The sequence below is a fragment of the Mastigoproctus giganteus genome, chromosome 7 (genome assembly GCF_048544385.1).
Source record: "Mastigoproctus giganteus isolate SK-2022 chromosome 7, ASM4854438v1, whole genome shotgun sequence".
NCBI lineage: Eukaryota > Metazoa > Arthropoda > Arachnida > Uropygi > Thelyphonidae > Mastigoproctus > Mastigoproctus giganteus.
Genome location: NC_143581.1, coordinates 93,503,970 through 93,526,776, shown reverse-complemented (window position 1 = coordinate 93,526,776; position 22,807 = coordinate 93,503,970). Strand labels below are relative to the sequence as shown.

General features: G+C 37.0%; 1 protein-coding gene across 1 annotated transcript in view; it reads right to left on the bottom strand.

Annotated features, from left to right (window-relative positions):
• The window catches only part of LOC150083080 (transmembrane channel-like protein 7), a 338,378-nt gene that overhangs the window by 59,029 nt on the left and 256,542 nt on the right, over window positions 1–22,807 (bottom strand). The window contains exons 13-14 of the mRNA XM_090378384.1: window positions 18,537–18,644; window positions 14,442–14,517 (exon numbers count right to left, since the gene is read on the bottom strand). Of these exons, the coding sequence (XP_090234510.1) occupies window positions 14,442–14,517; window positions 18,537–18,644 (184 nt within the window). The remainder of the gene's footprint in view (window positions 1–14,441; window positions 14,518–18,536; window positions 18,645–22,807) is intronic.

The following is a 22,807-nucleotide window of genomic DNA, read 5'->3' as shown; positions in this document are numbered from 1 at the left end:
TTCCTATATATCATTGACAAGATTCTATGACTGCCCTGGCAGTCCGTCTGCACTGCTCAGCAAACTTCACATTTGACAGCACAATTACCCCCACGTCTTTTTTTCACTTTCCACTTCCCTGAGGGTTGTATCATACAGTTGGTACATTTCTCTTCGGTTATTGCTACCCATATGCAGTACTTTGCATTTGTCAATGTTAAACTTCAGTTGCCACTTCTTAGCCCATTTGCCCAACTTGTCTAGATCCAGTTGGAGTAGCATACGGTCTTTACTGTTGTTAACAACCCTGTAAAAGTAATTCTTGTGCTACTTCTATTGAAATGCAATTGAGAAGCAGCCTGGAAAGAAAGGCAATGGGGATTTCCAGGACTGCTGGGAGTCATAGCGGAACAAGTAAATACATGGGCTGTGTTTGGGTAACTAAGAGTAGAAACAGGTGCATGTATACTTGCATGTACACCAATGCCAGGAGTATAGTTAATAAATTCGATAAGCTTGAAATACTAGTCAAAACATCAAAGGCAGATATTGTTGGAATATCAGAGATGTGGTGTCACGCAGACATAAGCAGTGCAGTATTGGAATTTGGGAAATACAATGTGTACAGAAAGGACAGAAGGAAGGGAGGAGGGGTTATGCTGTTAGTTAAGAAACACATAAAATCTAAGGAAGTGCATCCAATTGATGTTGGTGGACAATGCAATGTTGAGTCTGTTGGGTGTGACATAAGCACTGGGAAAGGAAAATTGAGAGTAGGTGCGTGTTATAGGCCAAATGAATCTGATGAGTATAATGAGAAACTATACAGGGAAATAGAGTGGGCCAATAAATCAGAGTGCCTTATAATGGGAAATTTTAATTTCCCAGAGATTGACTGGAATTTGTGAGTTGGTCACTCACACACTAGCAAGGCTTTTGGGGATTTATTGGATGATTGTTTTCTACAGCAGCATGTTCAGGAGACAACTAGAGGGAGTAATACTCTTGATCTGATTATCAGTAGTGATTCTTTATGCATCAAGAATCTGCAAATAAAGCAACCATTACATAAAGCATTTTGGATCTTAGAAACGCCTTTGATACTGTTGCACATGGAAGACTGCTGCACAAATTGGAGCAGTGTGGCATTGGAGGCAAATTGATGCTATGAATAAAGGGATGGTTGAGTTTGGGAGAAGAGAGAGAGTGTGGTAATCAATGGACACTGCTCTTCATGGACTAATGTTATTAGTGGAGACCCTCACGGTTCAGTTTTGGGTCCATTGTTTTTTTCTGTATTTATAAATGAAATTGATGATGGTATATCAGGTTTAATGTACAAGTTTGCAGATGATACGAAGGTTGGCAGGGTTGTTAATGACACTAATGACAGTAGACTGCTGCAACAGGATCTAGAAAAGTTGAGCAGGTGGGCTGAGAGGTGGCAAATGAAGTTTAATATTGACAAATGTAAAGTACTACATATGGGAAGCAGTAATCCCAGAGTAACGTATCAACTCTGTGGTACCACACTGACAGTGGTAGAGAATGAAAAGGACCTGGGGTTAATTGTGCAGGCAGATATGAAGTTTTCTGAGCAGTGCAGACGGTCTACAAGAGTAGCTCATGGTGTCTTGTCAATGATATACAGGAATTTTTCTAGCAGGGATAAGGAAGTGATTATCCCCTTGTAAAAGGCAATGGTCAGGCCACACCTTGAGTAGTGTATACAGGTCTTTTTGTTTTTTTTTTTTTTTTTGTTTTCTTTAGTTGTTGGAGCATAGGCTTCTGTGGCCATAATGCACCTTCCAAGGTTTTTGCAGTACTTTGATCCAAGCCCGAGGCGGGAATCAAACCTGCGACCTTTGGGTTGCCAGGCAGGCACTTTACCTACCCGGCTAGCCGGTCGGCCTAAACAGGTCTGGAGGCCTCATTTTAGGAAGGATGTAGAGCTGCTGAATGAGTGCAGAGAAGGGCAACAAGATTAGTGAAAAGAACAAAGGGTTGATCTCACAAAGAAAGGCTAAAATTTTGCAAATTACAGTGTGTAGAGACTAGGCACCTGCGAGGTGATCTGATTAAGGTGTATAAAGCCTTGAATGGTTTGAGCATGCTCAATGCTGATGGGAGTTTTCCTCTTGCTCAGAATAATCACCTGAGAGGGCATAAATTGAAATTGAGGAAAGACGTTTGTAGGATAGATGTGTCGAAGTTTGCCTTTAACCAGCGGGTGGTTGATTGCTGGAACAAACTTCCATCTGTTGTTGTAGAAGTTGATAGCTTAAATAGATTCAAGGCAGAACTTGACAAACCATTGAGTGGGGGATGGGTGAAATAAGGGTTTTTTTTTTTTTTTTTTTTTGCTGATACTATATAAGCTTGCTTTCTTACATCATGTGCCCTTGCTAATGCTAACGCTAATCAAAAGCTTTCCTGAAATCCAAGTATATGATATCAAAATTATTTTTGACATTCAGTTCCTTTGTGACCACATTATAGTATCCAATCAAATTGGTCAGACAAGTCCTCCCTTTAACAAACCCATGCTTTGTCTTAACTATTACTGCAGTCTTGTCTAGATGATTTTGCAATGCTTCTTTAACCACTGACTCCATAATTTTCCCCAGACCACAAGTTAAACTAATAATTGGTGATACATTTGCACACGCCAGTCAATGGGGACCTCCCCTGAGTCCAAGGAAGCTCTCATAATTATGGCTAATGGTTTGCTTACTTACTTTGCTGCCTCCTTTAATATAATTGGATAGACCCTGTCCACCCCAGGTGCCTTCCTTCAACAATTTCTCCTCCATTTTGCTCTCAGTTATTAGAAAATCACTTAGCTCCCTGGTAGAGTTTGATAAACGTCTGGCATTATCTTCATTGAATAACTCCTCATGTGTGAATATAGATGCAAAATACTCATTCAGTTTATCAGCTACTTGAGCATGATCATCAATAGTCAACCCATGTGTGTTAAGTGGTCCAATCTGATTCCTCCCTTTCCTTCTAAAGAAAAGAACTCTTTGCATCTTTTGCCAAAGATTTCTCGTAATTTGCCTTCGCCTGCCTAACCGCCTTTGTGACTTGATTACAGAAAAGCTTATATCTGCCATAGGCTTCTATGTCACCTGATAATTTATATGCATCCTATACATTTTTCTTCTCTGCCAAATTATTTTTTCAATAATTATTTTGGTACTGACAATGCTGTCTATTTAAGTTAAACAGAATTATAACGTGAATAGAAAGAGTTGTCAGTTTTAAAGGAATTACCTGGATATGGAGATGGGAAATAGTAGTGAAACTGTGTAAAAAGGGAATGCAAAACAGGAATTAACTTGGAAGAAGTTTTAAGGGCAAAGGTAAAAGAAAGCCAACACGAGAACTACGGAAAACTTACCTGGCAAACTCATTTCCCGTTTCCACAGTTTCTCCTTGCATTCTTGGTAAACAGATAGTGCGTGTTATCGGTAGTGGCAGTAGAAGTCGACAAGGATGTATTGATTAGTTTTTTCTCATTAATAAAAGCAGATTATTGGATTTCATGAGTGTAATGCCTTTAGGCTGAAATTTCCTTAGGGTACACACCCTCCAGACTACCTCAAACTTAGGGTGTGTATATGGCACCGTTTCGGAGCCAGTAAGCTCCGAAACAGTGCCGTATGGGTGATGTATCTGCTGAGAATAAGTAACAATAATCTTCTCCTATGGCGAAGCGTTACTTATTTGAGGTAGTGCAATATCATGGCAACTCATTGTGAAGGTATTCACAATATGAGATATACTTAATGATGCCAATTTATAACTACTTATGTAGTTGGCTATGTACAGAAATGATGCAAATGCACTAACTTGTACATTAAGAATAATCTGTAATTCTTTAAGAAATTAGACAGATTCCATACTATGCCTGTTGAAGCGCTTATTTTCTCAATTTACAATGGCTCTTGTTTGTTTTCATATTTGCAGCAGTACTGTGATTAAGGTACTTAGTTACTACAGTGTTTTATGTTAGCATCTTAGTTAAACACTTCTTCAAGATTTATGTTTCTTCCCATTATGATTTGAATTTCTGAGTGTATAAACAAAAATATCATCCCTGCAATTAAGGAATCTCTTTCTTGTCAAATCAGCAAAATTTCCACAACTGACTGTCTTACCTACTCAATTTGTAAGAGGACATACTGCTATTTATTTTCTGGCATAACATAAAGAAGCTAAATCAGGAATTCTGCTGCAAATCCTGTAGAAGCCAAACATTTTTAATCTGTCAATGTTAACTCAGTAGGAGGTAAAACTTGATACAGAAATATATATATATTTATATATTTCAATAACACTATATATATACAGGGTGTCTCAAAAATACACGGCATAACTTCAGGAATGAGTTTCTCATATATAGACAATAAAAATATTTTATATCAACATAGTTCCGGAAATGCTTGGTTTCCGAGTTTTGAAGGTCTGTCTATGACACTTAACTGTTCACATCACCTTATAGTAATTGTTCAAAATGTCCACCTTCTGCCTGAATACAGGCCTCACATCGACATCTCATGGACTCGCGAAGAGGATGCCAAATTCCTGGCATGTGTCGTATTGTCTCACAACCTGCCACAATTCAATTGCAGAGAGTTTCCACATCAGCTACCGGAGTCGAATACACCAATGACTTTAAATGGCCTACAAGAAGAAATCTAGTGGGTTTAAATCAGAGCGTGGAGGCCAGGCAGTTGGTCCACCTCTACCTATCCACCAACCAGAAGCACAAGGTGTAAAGGTCCCATGTTCACAAAGGTGGCGATGGATACCTTCATACGTTTTCCTGTCTGGACATCTTCGTTCTGGGAACCTTTCATGGTACAAACGATGAGCCTCCAGAGCATTGCCATCCGCCAAACCGTACATAAAGTGCATATCCGCTTGCTCCTGATTTGAGTACAGAGGCGAAATGGAAAACCACCAGATTCTGTCAGTACCTTGTGATAAAGGAACTCATCTGCGGGAGATAAGACATTCCAGTTAATAACTTGGAAACCAAGCATTTCTGGAATTATGTTGATATAAAATATTTTTATTGCTTACATATGAGGAACTCATTCCTGAAGTTATACCATATATTTTTGAGACACCCTGTATACAGTAAACCCCCGCTATTCGCAGGGGTTACGTTCCTGAGAAATGCCGCGAATACCAAAAACGCGAACACTGAGTTATGGCTCCCATAGTAATAAAGGGGTTCCATTCCAAAGTATGAAATATATAAGAAAAACTAGTCTAAAATTTTGTCTATGTATGCATTATATGTACCTGCATAATATGACTATGTACATAGAGAAATGCAAGCATAAAGCATCGAAATGAAAATAAGAAACAATTTAATATTAAATGTAATATTTATTAGAAATTTCAAACAAATCTTTCAATCCAGTGCCTTTGCTATAGCTACAAAACTTATTCCGTCAGTGCTATCACCAGTTTTGCTAAAGTGTTGATAAAGGTGTTTTGCCTTTTCACGAATGATGAGTGAACTTAAGGGAATTTTATTTTGAAGTCAGTCTTCTATCCACAGATTTAAAGCCTTTTCCATTTTTTATAATTTAACATCACGAGTTACAGAGCAAATTTTTGAAGCAATGAGCGCATTTTCAAGGACACTACAGCAGATTTTTTCTTCCGATTTCTTGATTGATCGTACCGTTTACTTATTGATTTTATAATGTTTTGCCGAGACACTTTCAACATTAGAAATTTTGTGTAATAACTGGATTTTACTCACTAATGTCATCAACTTCTTTGATCTTTTCACAATTCCCTTGTTATTCGTAGCAATATTTTTGTAGGGGTTAGAAAAGAATTTGTCCATAATAAAGTCACTTTCTTCCGTTAACACACTCAAAAAAGTCTGTTTACACTAACACACTACAAAATGGTAGATTTTTCATTTTTGTAAGCATATCAATTTATAAGCATATAAATTAAAAGCAAATGATGAAACCTTCCATGGCAAGCACACATAGCACATACTGAACAAGGATTAGCGAGAAACAACCATGCTCGCGATTTTGTCATCCCTCTGCCCCCACCCACTAAGCGCTGTTTTGACCGGGAAAGATGATTTTAGCCATGCTCATGTTTTTTTATTGCGGAAAATGTTTATGGTGATTTAAAATTCACATTTTTTTAGGTTTCATTTTATATTAAATCAGCGCCCGCGAATACGTGAAACTGCGAATACAAATACCGCGAATAGCGGGGGTTTACTCTATACATATAGTGTTATTACTGCATTGAGATACACATTTAGCATAATATTCATGCCTCAGACAAGAGCGGTGAAGCAAAAGACTCAAGTTAGTGGGAGTGCTGTGGCTCGGGGGAGAACTGAGGGGGCGGTTGTATTTCTGAATCACAGCCTTTTTTCAGAGGGTGTTTTATATTTGTGCAGCTATCAGGAACTGGACATATGATATTGCCAAGGGGTATGTCTTTGTGGGTGCTTGATGTAAGGAGTGTGAAGAAGTTAGGTAAAAACTCAGCACTGTTATGGGCCTTTATGACAACTTGAAGAACAGGGTGGATGCCCCGAAAGACTTAAATTGGGAGACCCATCAATCTCTCAGCTGCCCACATCAATGCCAGAGCTTGCACTTGATCATCAGGCAGCAGAGCGGCAATCTCCGAGGCAGAATATGCTGGTCCCACAGGAACTTGTTGTTGCCGATGACTCTATTGTCAGGAAACTAGGTAATATATTGTGAAAAAAGGATAGGTGAAATAGGACCAGGATGTGTCTGCCAGGGGCAAAATATGATGCCATTGTACGACAGATATCATCTTTTAAGGGCACAAAATTAAAATGTTCTTGTCTCGTCCACGTTTTTAAAACTAAATATGTCCTAGTTTTTCCTCTTTTGTCCTAGCATTTCAATTCTATATCTTGTAAGCCTAGTTAAGCAGAGGTCTGATTGAGTAATTTAAAATTCTAAAAAATGGTTATAAAGTTTTATGTAGCAAATATCTTAATAATAAACATTGAAAAATGCAAATTTAGTTAAATAACTATAAGCTTTTTTGAACAGTAAGTAAACACGCAAAAAAAAATTTACTAAATATTACAAATTTCGAAATGTACTGCATCTAAATGTCACACATCACTGTTAATAAAGGTGCCCATACGCCATACCGTCCCAAAAAAAAAGCACTGATTGTAATACAGTCAGTTCTGCTATAACATGGTATATGTGTTTCAAAAAATCTCCATGTTATGGTATTTCGTGCATTAAAAACGGCTTATGGAAAAAATAGGGATGGGGGTAGAGCACTCAAAAAAAATGTTCAGTCTGGTAAGTAAAATACTAAAAACAGTTATAAATCCAATAAAATTGCTAACACAGGTTTAAACATCTTAAATTTCTAATAAATAAATAAATATTACAGTAAATATAGTACTTTACCTTGACAAGATATGAAGTTTGTTTGATATTTCTGTTCACTGACATTTTCTTTTTTTTTTTTTTTTTTTTTTTAAATTGAAAATAGTAAAAAAGATAAGCAATCAATAATAACAAACACGGGACGCACAAATTGCACAAGTGAGACAAGTTCATGAAGCTTAAAAAACAGGAATGAAGAGAAGATTCTGAAAATTTATTTATGTTTTTTACATTATTGAAGATTTCATGGAAGGGGAAACACATTTCACCTTAATAATATAAAAACTCACTGAGTTCTAGCTATCAGTATTATCGCAAATGCAGTAAGATTGAGTTTACTACCCATTTATAATTACTGTATATTGCACCAACTGAAAAGCCCAATCAAACAGGAACTGCAAATTGTTTTTATTGTTTTAGGGTAGTGACCTCCAGACATGCGCTCCTCTGCTCATGCTATCACGCCTCATGAAATTTCTGTTCAAACAGAAAAATGTGAGCTCCTGAAAACATAAGTCAGCCTATAATATCACGTGTTATCTTGTGAATACAGCAAATGACAACAGTGTGTCTCCGACCAATACAACTACAGTAAATGGGAAATAAAGCTCTCACACATTTGGCATTTTTTAAGATTCGTAAACTTGTATACATTGCTGTGCAGGTCGCAACATTCGGCTTGGTGTCGGGTTTTGCGTTTGCCTGGTGTTACTCGCAGACAAAATTGCACATCAGGCAACATGAAAATCATGTCACACTTGCATAATATATCAGTCGCGTTGGAGCAAATTCGCATTGCGAAAATGCACATTATAGCAAAACTGACTGACCCATCACTGTGGTACATTTGTATAACTGTAGATAGTGAAAACCTAAACATTTCATCTGCACATAAAGACACTCGTCATATTTTCCACAATCTTCTGGTCTGTAGATTACTCCCACTCTTATTGTTCCTTTGCTTCCAACTAACTCACACCCCACAGATTCTATGCCGGCAAATGTGATTTCATACTCAACAAAAGCTCTTTTCATGCTCAGGCTGCTTTTGATAAGAAGCATGATCCCTACATCCCTTCTGTCTTCCTAAATACTGTAGTGGAACTCGTCATCACCAATTTCTGGGTGGCACCATGTTTCTGTTAGCCTTATTATATCAGCATTAGTTGTCCTAACCAGGAGTTCAAATTCAGCCATTTTATTGAAATCACTGTTGACACAGTTGAGACTAAGTTATCTTCTACAGTTTACTACCCTGGCACATCTCCTTGAAGTTATTTAGGTTTGTATCTCAAGCTATGTCCTCCCTCTCATTTGAAACGTTGCTACCCTCAGAACATCTTAACATCCGCTGTTGTGGCAACAAAGATGAATTGATGAGGAGAGTGCAAGCATTACTTTGATAAATTGGTTTCCCTCCTATTTCCAATTTTCATTAATGATATTGACAAGGGTATCCAAAGTAAGCTATCAATGTTTTCTGATGGTAAAAAAAGAGTAGTTAACAACCTAAACTAGGCCATCTTTTTAAAAGATGGCCTTTGTTTTCTGTATTTATAAATGATATTAATGATGGTATATCAAGCTTAATGTCCAAGTTTGCAGATGATACAAAGGTTGGCAGGGTTGTCAAGGACACTACTGACACTATGCTGCTGCAACAGGATCTGGAAAGGTTGAGCAGATAGGCTGAGAGGTGGCAAATGAAGTTTAACATTGACAAATGTAAAGTACTACACATGGGAAAGAGCAACCCCAGAGCAACGTATCAACTCTGTGGTACTACACTGACAGTGGTAGAGAATGAAAGGGACTTGGGGGTGATTGTGCAGGCAGATATGAAGTTCTCTGAGCAGTGCAGATGGGCTGCAAGAGTAGCTCATGGAGTATTGTCAATGATATACAGGAATTTTTCCAGCAGGGATAAGGAGGTGATTATTCCATTGTATAAGGCAATGGTCAGGCCACACCTAGAGTACTGTATACAGGTCTGGAGGCCTCATTTCAAGAAGGATGTAGAGCTGCTGGAACGAGTACAGAGAAGGGCAACAAGATTAGTGAATGGAACAAAGGGGTGCTCTTACGAAGAAAGGCTTAAGTTTTTTTTTTTTTTTTTTTTTTTGATTTGGTAGTTATTGGCGCATCGGCTTCTGTGGCCATATTGCACCTCCCAAGGTTTTTGCAGTACTTTGATCCAAGCCCGAGGCGGGAATCGAACCCGCGACCTTTGGGTTGCCGGGTAGGTACTTTACCCACTCGGCTAGCCCGGTCGGCTACTTAAGTTTTGCAAATTACAGTGTCTGGAGACTAGGCACCAGCAAGGTGATCTGATAGAGGTGTATAAAGCCTTGAATGGTTTAAGCATGCTCAATGCTGATGGGATTCTTCCTCTAGCTCAGAAAAATCACCTGAGAGGGCATAAATTCAAATTGAGGAAAGACAGATGTAGGATAGACGTGCGGAAATTTGCCTTTAGCCAGCGGGTGGTTGGTTGGTGGAACAGACTGCCATCCCTTGTGGTGGAGGTTGATAGCCTAAATAAGTTTAAGGCTCAGCTGGACAGGTATTTTGAACGAACAGAGGGGTGAAGTGGAAGTGGGTTTTTTTTTTTTTTGGCTGATGCTGCATAAGCTTGCTTTCTTGCATCAAATGCTTCTACTAATGCTAAAGACCTGAATTGGGTGCATATATTGTCTGAAAATGGTAACTAATGAAAAATTTAATGCATTGCAAACAGGTAGCTAGGAAAGCACATGGTAGCCTGTCTTATGATTTATAGGTCCTTTGTTCATAGGGAGAAGAATATCATGATCCCTGTTTAAAAGGCAATGGTTAGGTTAGACCTCATTTGGAATATTATTTTCAGGTCTGGAGACCACATCTAAAATGACAGAGAACTTCTGAAGGTTCAGAGAAGGGAGATCACATTGGCAATGAGGTCTCAGTCCTCATTAGCACTGCATGTACATTTTGGGTTATGTGTGAAGCCAAGTTAACATAGTTTTGCATTCAGGGAGCCATGGCCTGTCAGCAAAAATGTAGTGTATCAGCCTGGTGCAAACCAGGATAGAGGTTTGGGGGAGACTAGGGTTACCTGTGGCAGGAACCACCTAGTGAATTGCCCCTTCATCTGACTAGTTCCATCTATCTTGCCATTGCTGGTATAGACAGGTCAGTATCATAGGGATCTATGTTGATCCCCATGATGTCAGTAAGCCTATAGTTGAGGCATCTTTGAATTATTTCCAAATCTAATAGCAGCGCAATGGCCAGAACCTGCAGGGGATGCTGACCATGCAGCATGCTCTCGTAATTGTAAGTAGGATGACATGCTGGATGGATCCTAGTTTAGCTCTGCTGTTGACTAGTAACATTCTAGAGAAACAGACACCAGCCCTGTAAGTAATTACTGGGAGGAAGATAGACTTATAAATGGGGCTAAATTCTTCCTTTTTAAATCCTGGTCGGCTATATTTATTCTAGCAATTATGCCAGCATGCCTGCTTACTTTTTTGCCAGCATTTGTTAGATGAGGGTGAAATGTTAGCTTGGAGTCAAAGATGACTCCATGTTAGGGCTATTGTTTTACCTGAAATCTCTATCAGAGGCAATCTTCTTGATTTGCCTTTTAGTAGGATGGATTTAGTTTTTGTACTAGAAATTACCAGCTTATGGGTTTGTCCTGTTCTGTAGAAGGTTCAGGGCATGATTTGCCTGGTCTTCCAGAGCCCTTCCATTATTACCCTTCACAAGGAGAACAAGGTCATCTGCAAAGGCAACCTTGTCCACTTGGCCTCTATCAGCCTCCAGGAACTTGTCCAGCACCAGGTTTCAAAAACAGGGACCCAGCACTGAACTCTGAGAGCATCCACAGGTAACATTTTACTGTATACATTGAAATCCAGTTTGCATTGCTATTTTCCTGTTATTAAGATTGATTTATGACTTATGCACTGGCAAAATCAATTGAAATAACCAGCATGTAGGATTCCCGAGTGGTTTGGGCTGCACTCGTTTGTTCATTGCATCCTCAGTCAAACATCCAAGTTGAAAGCCAAACTTTCTGTCCAACTGACAGTGTGCATTCTAATAATGTGCTCAAAGCAGTATATTATGAGCTTTTCCAATACTTTGCCCAGAATAACAAGGCTATTGGCCTGTATGATTTAGGATCATTTGGAGGTTTTTTTGGATTCTTTAAGATTAATCTCAGGTTTGCCAGTTTCCATGTGGTGGGAAATATATCTTTGCTTAGACAGTTATTAAATAGTTGGAATAGATGTTGAGACTGACTTCTGGCAAGAATTTTTGTAATTTCTGGTTCAATTAAATCATGGGCAAGGCATTTCTTTTCCTTGGTTCTATTAAGACCATTTGTTAGTTCTACTATTGTGAAGGGGGGTTCTGTATCTGGAGATACATAGGCCTCATGCTCATTACATATGCTGATTTGTTCATAAGTGAGTGCTTGGTCATCATCTGGGAACACAGAGTCAAGTGAATCAAGTGTTCATAAGTGAGTGCTTTGTCATCATCTGGGAACACAGAGTTGACTGTTCTATCCCAAGTGTATGTTGGCAGTCATGTCATAGTATCAGTGGTGTGAATGGACTACTTCACCTTTTGGCAGCTTGAATTATCCCCAGGTCACATCTGGTGAGTATGGGCTTGGCACACCCAGGGTCCTGAGCTGGATATCATTATTCTTATCTTTCTTGGTGATTCCCTTCTACTTCTCTCTTTCTCTCATGGTTCTAACTCGGAAATTAAGAAACTAACTCGGAAATTTATTTTAGCTGGTGCAGCATAAGCCTCAGGCTTCCTTGCACTATATGGCTAGTAATAATGAGAATAAGAACTATGCAGTATACAACTCCCCAGGGGACTGCATTACCGGAGATACCAACAAGAGCCCTCCATATTTCTTTTGTCTTATTATTTGGGTATAGTTATTTCTCAGGGAGCAATACATCTCCCTTCAGGCATTTACTTCAGCTGGAGGCCAACCAGATCTAGATCTTTGAAAATGCTTCCTTCCCTGGTGCACCATTTGCCAGAGGTTTCCCAGTTCAGAGCACCACCACCAAGGGACTGCATTTGTTCAGGGCCTTTTCTTTCTAAAGGTGGCATCAATGACCCTTATAATTAGTTTAGTAAATTTAGACACCTGTTCATCAGGGTGTAATTGATTATTATGTTGTGAGGAGAGTCACTGCAAAGCGGAATTCAGTGCTTCAGTAAATTTGCTCCAATTTGCCTTATTAATACCTGATGTACCTTATTAATACCTTATTAGTACCTGATGATATCATGTACTTGGGGAGGGGGAATCTGTTTTAGCTGATGAACCAGTTGGATAGTGACTGCATGGTGGTCAAATGTGGTCCAGGCCTCCTGCAACCTAAAATTCACAAACTTGTGTGCAATAGCATTTGGGCATTGTTACATCAATCAAACTTTCATGCAATGTACTACTGTATGTTGAAAGATAAAAAAAACGTCATTAGAAACAACAGCCCTGGTACTCAAAAAAAAATTAGTTAGCCATAAAAATAAAGAATATTTTTATGGCCAACCTTTTCCATTTAAAAAATAATTAATAATGTAAGTAAATATCATAATATATGTATATTAAAATTTGCACTGCTGGAATTCTAACAGATATTTATATATATATATATATATATATAAAAAATGCCCGTTCTGAGTGCCAACTCTGTTTGAATTAGATCTGTCAGAGTTGTGGCTATGCTGTTATAGAAACCTGCAGTTGGAATCCAAAGACACCAAGATTTTATTGTCAGGTAAGGATAGTAAAGCTGTTTGCAAATATTGTAAGTTTGGTTCTATTTTTTGTTCAGATTAGTATAGTGATATCATATGGAAGCTTCATGGGGGGGGATTTGAACACAGTATGCAAAAGGGTTGCAGAAATTACTGATTTTAGTAACTGTTAAACTAGGATATCTTATTATCAAGGCAGCCCATGAGGTGTCTGTAGTGGCCTCAGAGAGAGACTGTAAAAACAGTCTCTACTTTTAAACCATTCTGAGAAAAATTCTACCCCATCAGCCTTGCAGTTTCACTAGGTCTGAATTGATTGACAAGGCTCTAATCCATGTATTCTCTCCTCTTGTGTCTGACTGTAGAACAGAAAGTCATCTGCTAGACACTCTGGCAAGTAGTAAATGTTCTAGTGAATGAAGCAAATTACAAAATTGTATTATTCTGTAGCCTTAAGATGTTAAAATATCTAAGAATGACCACAGGATGTCTGTGGCCATACCTAGATATGTGCACTTGTGAAGATGTGCTATTATGAGTTTTGGAAATATGAATGTAAAAACATTACAGCAGGCACCGATGCCTTTAATTCTCCAATCAGTTTTCATAGGGGGGAAAAATTAAATACTTTCCTAAAATCAGAAAATTTTAAAATTTATTCTTAATTCTAAAATTATATTGTTATAAGATAAAAAAACGTCATTAGAAACAACAGTTCTGGTACTCAAAAAAAAATTAGTTGGCCATAAAAATAAAGAATATTTTTATGGCCAACCTTTTCCATTTAAAAAATAATTAATGATGGAAAGTGAATATCATCATGTATGTATATTAAAATATGCACTACTGGAATTCTAACAGATATTTAAATTTATAAGTTTCACTTTGTTAGTCTATAAAATATCAAAAGCATGCCAGCTAGACAGTTAAATTCAAAGCTAATTAAAAAATATATAAAAAAAACAGAGTAAGCATAGCACATGCAATTAAAAAACACAATACAAAAGGAATATGCTTTATTTCATATTTCCTTTTAAATTTGCTATCTGTGTTTCATTCACTAACAGTTCAATAAAATATGCAATTTATAATAATAATAATATCTTTATTAATTAATGAAAAGTTTCAAGCTGGACAAATATAGTATCTTCACTAATTTTCTAAACAAAAAATAATTAAGAAGTAAAAGCATAACAAATAATAAAAGAATAAACATAAATTAAAATGAAAACAAACCTGTTTTAAATAAAATAAAAAGAAAAGCTTCATAATATTCACTGCTGGCAATAAAGGGCTATAAAATGTACCAAGCCTAAAAAAAAAAAAAAATATATATATATATATATATATATATATATATATATATTAGTAGTGGCAAATGATTTAAGCTTATACAGCATCACCAAAAAAAAAGTTCACTACTGACCTCATCTGTTTATCCTTTTTAATAATTTTAATAATTTGTCTAATTCTTCCATAAATTTATTCAAAGTACCCAACCCCACAACAGCAGATGGAAGTTTGTTCCAACAATCAATCCCACTCTGACTAAAAGTAAATTTTTGCTCATTTATTCTATAGCATTTATCTGTGTCATCTGAGCAAGAGTTAGAATGCTGGCCACATTTTTTTTTATTTACTTATTTTTTATGAAAGCCCCAAACATGTAAGGCATTAGAAATTAGTTCATAGCACCGTATATGGGTTGAAAACTAAGAAGACAGAAAATACTAGCTGACATTAGACTTTTGTAGATTTAATTTTCGGGAAATATGTGGAAAAGAATAGAACCAGCCAGTTGTATTCCTTCTGAGGATGTAACAGAACCTGGTTCTTCCAGACACTAGAAGCGGTAGAGGTAATGATAAAGAGAAAAAGTTGGCTGTGTGAGTTTAGAGTTCGACAGTATATGGATATGAACTGTTTACAGCATATGTTCTAACTAGTTTGGAAGAGGGTGGGGGAATTACAGATGTCAATTCAGAGGAAATTTTCCATGGAAATATCTATAGAGAAGGCATGGAGCAGAAACTGAACATCTCTGGGACACAGAGTGGATGAGTTATTAATTAATCTGACAGTCATCTTTTTTATGGAGTTTAGAAGTCTGGGAGAGGCATTGGGGAACCACCCCACATATGGGAACAACATTTCATGGTAGGATGAATTTGAAATTTGTTTATAGAGTGAATAATAGTTGCTTGGAAGAAAATTAATGCCGAGAACAGTTTTTGGATGCAAAGGAAGCAATATTTGTGGTGAGCTTATGCCAAGAGAGATTAGAAAAAGTAATGCCGAGAGAGAGAGAGAGAGATTAGAAGTTAAGGTAACTAATAGAAAGACACGATCTTGTCTAGAAATCTGAGTGTCATTGAAGATGAGCATTGAAGCAGCAGATACTTTTTTTCAAGATATAAGACAGGACTGAGTTTTAAAAGGATTGAAATTAATTAAGAAATAAGTAATCCTTGACAACACCAGTATTAGCAGAGAACTTAGAGCATAGGAAGTTGTCTATCTTAACTGCAGGGAGTGGTCAGAGAGAAAAATGGATATACAATTGCAAAAAAAAAAAAAAAAGTCAGCAATCCATAAGATGGAAGCTTGCTTAAAAGACGTCAAACATGATCAAAAGCCTCAGAAACGTAAAGAGCAACTGCTTAAATTTTAACAATCTTTTCATAGATTTTTGTCCAAAGATGAGAAATATAAGCCAGTATATCGCAGCTGATTGGCACTTAGACACTGATCATGATCAGATGGACGGTTGAGATAGCTTAAGAGTTGGCAGTTTATACATTTTCCATTACTTTGGAAAGAGTGCAGGTAGTGCAATAGGGCAATGACCAGAAGGGAGGGATTTTTCACCTTTTTTGGAAATGGCTAGATATGAGCAAATTTTCAAGCAGAAGGAAAAACACCAATGTAATAAGAAAGTGTAAAAACGGTGACACAGAACAGAAGCAAGCTCAGGAGTACAGGTTTTGAGAATAAGCAAATGGCCATTAGGACTGTTTAGAAGTTTTCTAACATCCCTCTGCCTGAAAACAACAGCTGGCATTGAATGGAGTGTAGTGGTAGGAGGTGATTTGCCAAATTTAGTAATACAAGAAAAGGAGAATGTTGATAAGTTGGCTTTATCTTTAGTTGAGGATGGAAAAGAACCATGATGTTGTAGCAGAGGGAAGGGTGTAGTTGGACAGATCTGTACCCAATAGCTTTGGCAAAAGATGAGAATGCTCAACAAGATTTGGACAAGAACCAGATTTTTCCTGTTAGAATGTTCAAAATTTGAATTTTGACTGATTAATAACTGCTTGCAGTGTATGTTGTAAGGTTTAGAGTCAGCAGAAAATGAAACTGGAGATTTCGACACAAGCCAATTGTGATACGTTACCTTCTTAGCTTGAACACCCTTAGCACATTATATTGGGAAAAACCAAAGTTTAAATAAAGGAAGAGATTTTTGGGTAGGATGCAGAATAAAGGATTTCAACCTTACAAGAATAATTTCAATGACATGACTTCAACAAACATTGGGATCAGATATAAAACAGTAATCCAACCAAGGAAAAGAAGAACAGAAATTACACATATTATCACATTCTTGTATTGTTTTATCACATTCTTTTGATCAAACAATGGAGACTATGAATGGTCATGATATATATACAAAGAGGGAGATTATGTTGGAAAAGAGACCATCACCAAAACTTGGTGACAGCCCACACATATTATGGCGACAGGGATATCCCCAAAATCTGCCAGGCTTAGCCATGCAACAACCTCCCACTGGCTACACCAAAATACTCAGTCCACTCCTACCTCTCCCAGTCCTCCCTAACTAGTCCAAGACCTCCATCCACTATCGTATCAACAGGTTAGCCCTTCCAACCTAATTTAGAGAGTAACTCTACGGATATTTTCATAAACTGTATTTATTAATTACTGAATTAATTAAATAAGTAATAAAAGTATAATAATTAGATTGCAATTGTATATATATAATGGAGTATATTATAATATTGTAGATATAATTAGAGTACATTGTATTGTAAGCAATGAATTATCCTCTATTTAACTTAATTTAATTCATCAATGCATATATCATTATCAAATTGAAAACTTGTAGTATCACTCCTCAAACAATATTCTAAACCCATAAACCTGAAGATGGGAAACAAGTGAGTTCCCGACATGCAGCCATAAATTGTTTAAATGTTTTGCATTGAGGAGTGGTTATATCCTTTAAATTGTATCATTTCAATAATAAATTACTTAATCTACAATGTGATATAATAGTGCAGTATCTATCACTTCATTAACATGACAATTTATATACCCAAGAAACGTCCTGCTCGATCAGAATTTGCTGGCCTAGGATATACAGTTGGTTTCTCCATGTTCTTCAAGCCATACCTGTAAAATCTCTAGCCTGCTAGCATAATGCAATGCTTTGTTCATAGCATCATCATCTGTGAATTAAATAACTATAAGTAGTGTGTAAATGACCATGTTGCTTTGCTGATGATAATGAAGCGAAGTCTGCTGTTTCTGCATTCCTTGATGGACAGACCAAAGAATTTTATTTGTCTGGTATTTCCTCAATGTCAACAAAATGTATTGAACAAGTGTATTGAAGTTCAGGAAGTTACACTGAAAAATAATACCAGATTTTTTCCTCTATCTCATTTCCTTCACAGGTAAGTAGATAAATTATTGGCCACTCCTGATATCAAGGATGAAATGCAAAAAAATAATCCAAGACCCGTTAGAACCACCTTCAGTAACTTATGACATGGAGGAATTGTTTAACAGCTTCTTGCCATTTAAGCCTCATCTATTTTAGACTGCATTGTGCAAGCAATGAACATTATTATTATGACTAGTTACATCAGTGCATTTTTTATCTCCTGCCCTGTAACATCTCTCAATGTGTTTGGAGTCATTTGAATTGCAGTTGTCTAATTTATGAGGAAAGCTCTCTTGTCATCATTTGGTTCTTCTACATTACCTGCTGCATCAATGTATGATTGTATAATTGTGCAACAGTAAGAGAATTACCCTCCTAAACACGCTTTTTCATGATCTGTGATACTTGCCATATATGATTATTTCATTTTCAAAGTCATATATATCATCTAATCAGACAATACCTACACACCTTTTTTGCCTACTGTCACTGATGCTGCAGAGTTTGTAACAGATATTGCACTGCATTATTTTTCTATGCAACAGAGACATAATTTAGTGACACTGAGTATATGTAGAAATAAATAGAATTAAAATATAGATACTATATTAACATAATGGATCTTATATCAAACTTACCAACAAAGTGTTTGTGAATACACCAAAGCAAGAACTTCTGATGGAATCTGAAATTCTATATTCCCAATCATTTTAGCCAGTTTGCTCTGGAAATGTGTTCGAATCATCCTACAAATTCAGAAGTAATATTTTTTTAGGGCATTTTACCTAAGTTACCTCAAATGAAAATAAATGAAATGGTAATGATTATATTAAGATATAATTATAAATGAATTTGTTAACAAGTTCCTTCCCATTATCTATTTATTTATAAATACATTATATAACAGGAAAGGCCAATAAAAATAAAACTATGCTCATAAAAATCAGTAGTAGGTCATTGCCTATATCACTTCAGTAAGAATAATGGGAAGGGGGATAAATTAATATGAAAAACGATTTATATGGCTCCATCTGCTATATGCAGGAAAAGAGGGGAGAGAGATGGAGAGAGAGAGAGATTAAAAGCCCATGTGTACCTTGTACACACAAAAGATAATTTATGTGAAAGCATCTTTGACAAAAATGTGAAATGAAAATGACATCAATGCTGTCCCTAATATTGATTTAGTAGAGTAAGTAGAGGGCGTGAGCATGCTATTTACTGGTGGAAAGTCAAACATGTCGTTACCAATTCCGGTCCATTTGAACTTGTTCCTCATCATCCCTTTTCTCTCACTTATCAAAACCAAATCTATTTCGATATGTCAGTAGGATTGTCACCCATGTTTTCTCATTCCATTTTCTATTATGATGCCACTCGATAGGTCACACTGTAGGTAATAAGTTACAACAACTGAATTCTCGGACATCAGTTGATGAAGTGAAATACCAAGCAGCCTCTTGACTAGTAATTTCAACAGAGTTGAGTATGTCGATGCTTAATTTTCTTGTAATTTCAATGATACCAAACTCAGGATAATCAGTCATGATTTCAATAATTTTACGTTGTAATTTGCTAATCCCGCGATTGATCTTATTTACATATTCGCTGGCATAAGCAGCACAAGAATATTCTTCTGTGATGGATTGAATGTTCAAGTTAGACTTTAAAAGGATAAACACAAAAGGATTGAAGGGGTTATGCCATTTTTGATGAGGTTCTCGTTTCAGAAAGACTTCTGGCTGAGTAATACCAGCTTGAAGTAAATCAATATAATATGATTCTGAATGAATGCAATTTTCTTTAAAGAAGTGATTGATGCTAGTATATTCATTGTCCTCTACATTCTTCCATGATTTTTTGTAGTCAGCATTATATTTGACTCGTCGAGTGTCTGCTTTTGGCATGGTAAAATCATTGTAGATCGTGATGGTATAAATGGAGCTTCAAAACTTCAAACTCATAAACAAGTAAAAGTATGTTTATGCGTTTTGAGTTGATATTACCAGAGGCTTTTGCAGTAGAAACAGACTCGAGCTGATTTATTATAGCTATCATTGTGTTCATACCGTTTCCCATAGGTTCTTTAGGAGCATTATTAAGACACAAAATAATGTGAACTACCTCAATGTTGAAATTCAATCCATTTAAAATAGTTGACATAATATTGTCGAAATGGACTGAAACGCTTAGACTGAAGTAAAGTTACAATACAATCCACAAGTTTATTAAAATGAATTGCACACACATTACGGTATCTTCACCCAGGAGCTCACATCTGGTGAGTATGGGCTTGACACACCCGGATATCATCATTCTTCTCTTTCTTGGTGATTCCCATCTACTTCTGACTCTCTCTCTCTCTCTCTCTCTCTCTCTCTCTCTCTCTCTCTCTCTCTCTCTCTCGGGATAACTCGGAAATTTTTTTTTGGCTGGTGCAACATAAACTTCAGGCCTACTTGCACTATATCGCTAATGCTAATAATAATAATAATAATAATAATAATACTAATAACTAATGTCGCCTTTTCCATAAAATGATGAGCTTCTGCTCAAGGATATCCAAACTGTCATGCTTTAATTTGTATAAAATGTTTAGCAATTTAGGCCAACCGGTTTCGTTTGCACTCAAAGTTAAGAACGTAGGTTTACCAATTGTCTGATCATCACAAACAGATCTCTTTTACGTTGTGCCCAGTAATAAGTTGAATTAGGAATCGATTTCAAAAATATTAAATTATTTTCAATGCAGTTATTAGTCAAGTTCTTAGTCATTATTCCCATGGCTATATAAAGAAGATGATAAGGTGTCACTCCACACTGACCTGAATGATGAAGTTCACTTGATGTCATCATAAACAGTGTAACTTTTTAAATTATCTAAACTCTCGATACTGACAGAGGTAAATTCTAGGAAAGGACAATTTTTCAGCATGCTTGTCAAAAAGTAAACTCTGTGGAACATTTCGTTCACCAGGAGCTATTCGTAAATATTTGTCGTTGCTCCAAAAGAGATATTGTTGTTAAGTGACTAAACTATCTTCAATAGGTATGGTTTCACTCATTTCACTACATGTAGGAGCATGATCTTGTTCTATGTCTTTATCGAAGAATGCTTCGTCAATCTCGATATCATACGGGCGATACAAGAAAGTAGATACATTCACCTAACCCTTCATCTTGTTTACGAACAAGGCCCTTTAAATTACTCGATTTGTGAAATTTTTCTTACATTTGGTATGAACGTTAATGCAATAATCTTCATCTATTCTCCAAGGTAAATAATTGATTGTCAAATTAACATTTAGAGGAACATTTATAATATGGCCCAAAATTCTGTATTGGCCGAAACCAGGTCTTAGTCTTCTAATTTACATGAATGGTATACATGGAGAAATGAGATCTTCTGTCAATAAATCCAATCGAGGCAGATGAAGTTTTGTTTGTTTGTTATTTGGTTTTTAGGAGCATTAGAAACTAAGGCCATATTGCTCCGGGATATGCGGTGGTCATTCCCTGACCTTTCCACATCCTCCGTATTTGGTGGTGATGGGCTCGAACCCCGGTCTAATCAAGAAGTGTGTGTTACGCACTGCTGCTCCTTCCCACCTGGCTATGGAGGCGCCACAGATGAAGTGGAATAAAAGGATAAACGAAACTGTTGCTCTTCGAAAATGTTGGAATGGAATCATTTTTTAGAATGATTCCATTCTCATCTCAAAAATGATTCTCAAAAAGTAGGAAATTTTGTTACCAATCGGTTTTACTCCAGTACTGCCATAGATGTTTTCACATAAAAAAAAGGGGGAATAAATGCTAGTTTTGGTGAAAGAGAGTGGCCAAGTAAGCAAGCAAGCAAGAGAGAGTGAATGATCGTTAGGGAAAATGGGAGTGAATGTAACTGGCTGAATGAATACACAGTTAATAATAAGTTATTTAGTTTAAACATACTAACTCAAATTGAACTCAATATTAACAACACCAGCACACACACTGCGCCGACCGGGCTAGCCGAGTGGGTAAAGTACCTGCCCGGCAACCCAAAGGTCGCGGGTTCGATTCCCGCCTCGGGCTTGGATCAAAGTACTGCAAAAAAAACCTTGGGAGGTGCAATATGGCCACAGAAGCCGATGCGCCAACAACTACCAAATCAAAAAAAAAAAAAAAAAAAAACACACACTGCATGTGTGCCTGGATGACTGGTGGACATGTGGAACAGTAGAGCCCTCTGCCCATCAAAGCAGATACTATGCCGTGACTAATGGCTGGCGTGGTGTAAGATGCTGACACTGGTCAATAGGAATTAACCCCTGGCCTGCAAGATATGCAGCAGCTGGGGCTGCACTTTAACTGAAAAATAACAGTAAGTTGGAGTGCCAGGGGAGTGCAGTGCAAAAAGAGATGAATAAATGAAATGAATGTCAGAAGGATGACTAAAAGTGTGTATGGGAGTGCAAAAGAACATAAACTAAATAATGTTCAATCTAATTACTAAACCCTAGTCTTATTTATTCTCATTAGCCATATGGTGCAAGGAAGCCGCCCGAGGCTTTTCCTGCACCAGCCAAACAAAAAAAAGAAAATGCGGAGTTACCCAGAGAGAAAGGGAGAGAACAAGAGTCAGAAGTAGACGGGAATCACCAAGAAAGAGAAGAATGATGATATCCAGCTCAGGCTGGATATCAGAGAAGAATGATGATATCCAGCTCAGGCTGGATATCATCATTCTTCACACACCAATTCATTTTTGGCACACCCAGCTCAGGACCCTGGGTGTGCCAATCCCATACTCACCAGATGTGAGCCCCCGGGACTCTTTCAATCTGTCTTTACTTAAAATTAGTTATTAGGTTTTAGTATATTAAGTTACACTACACCGATGAGCCAAAACATTATGACCACCTACCTA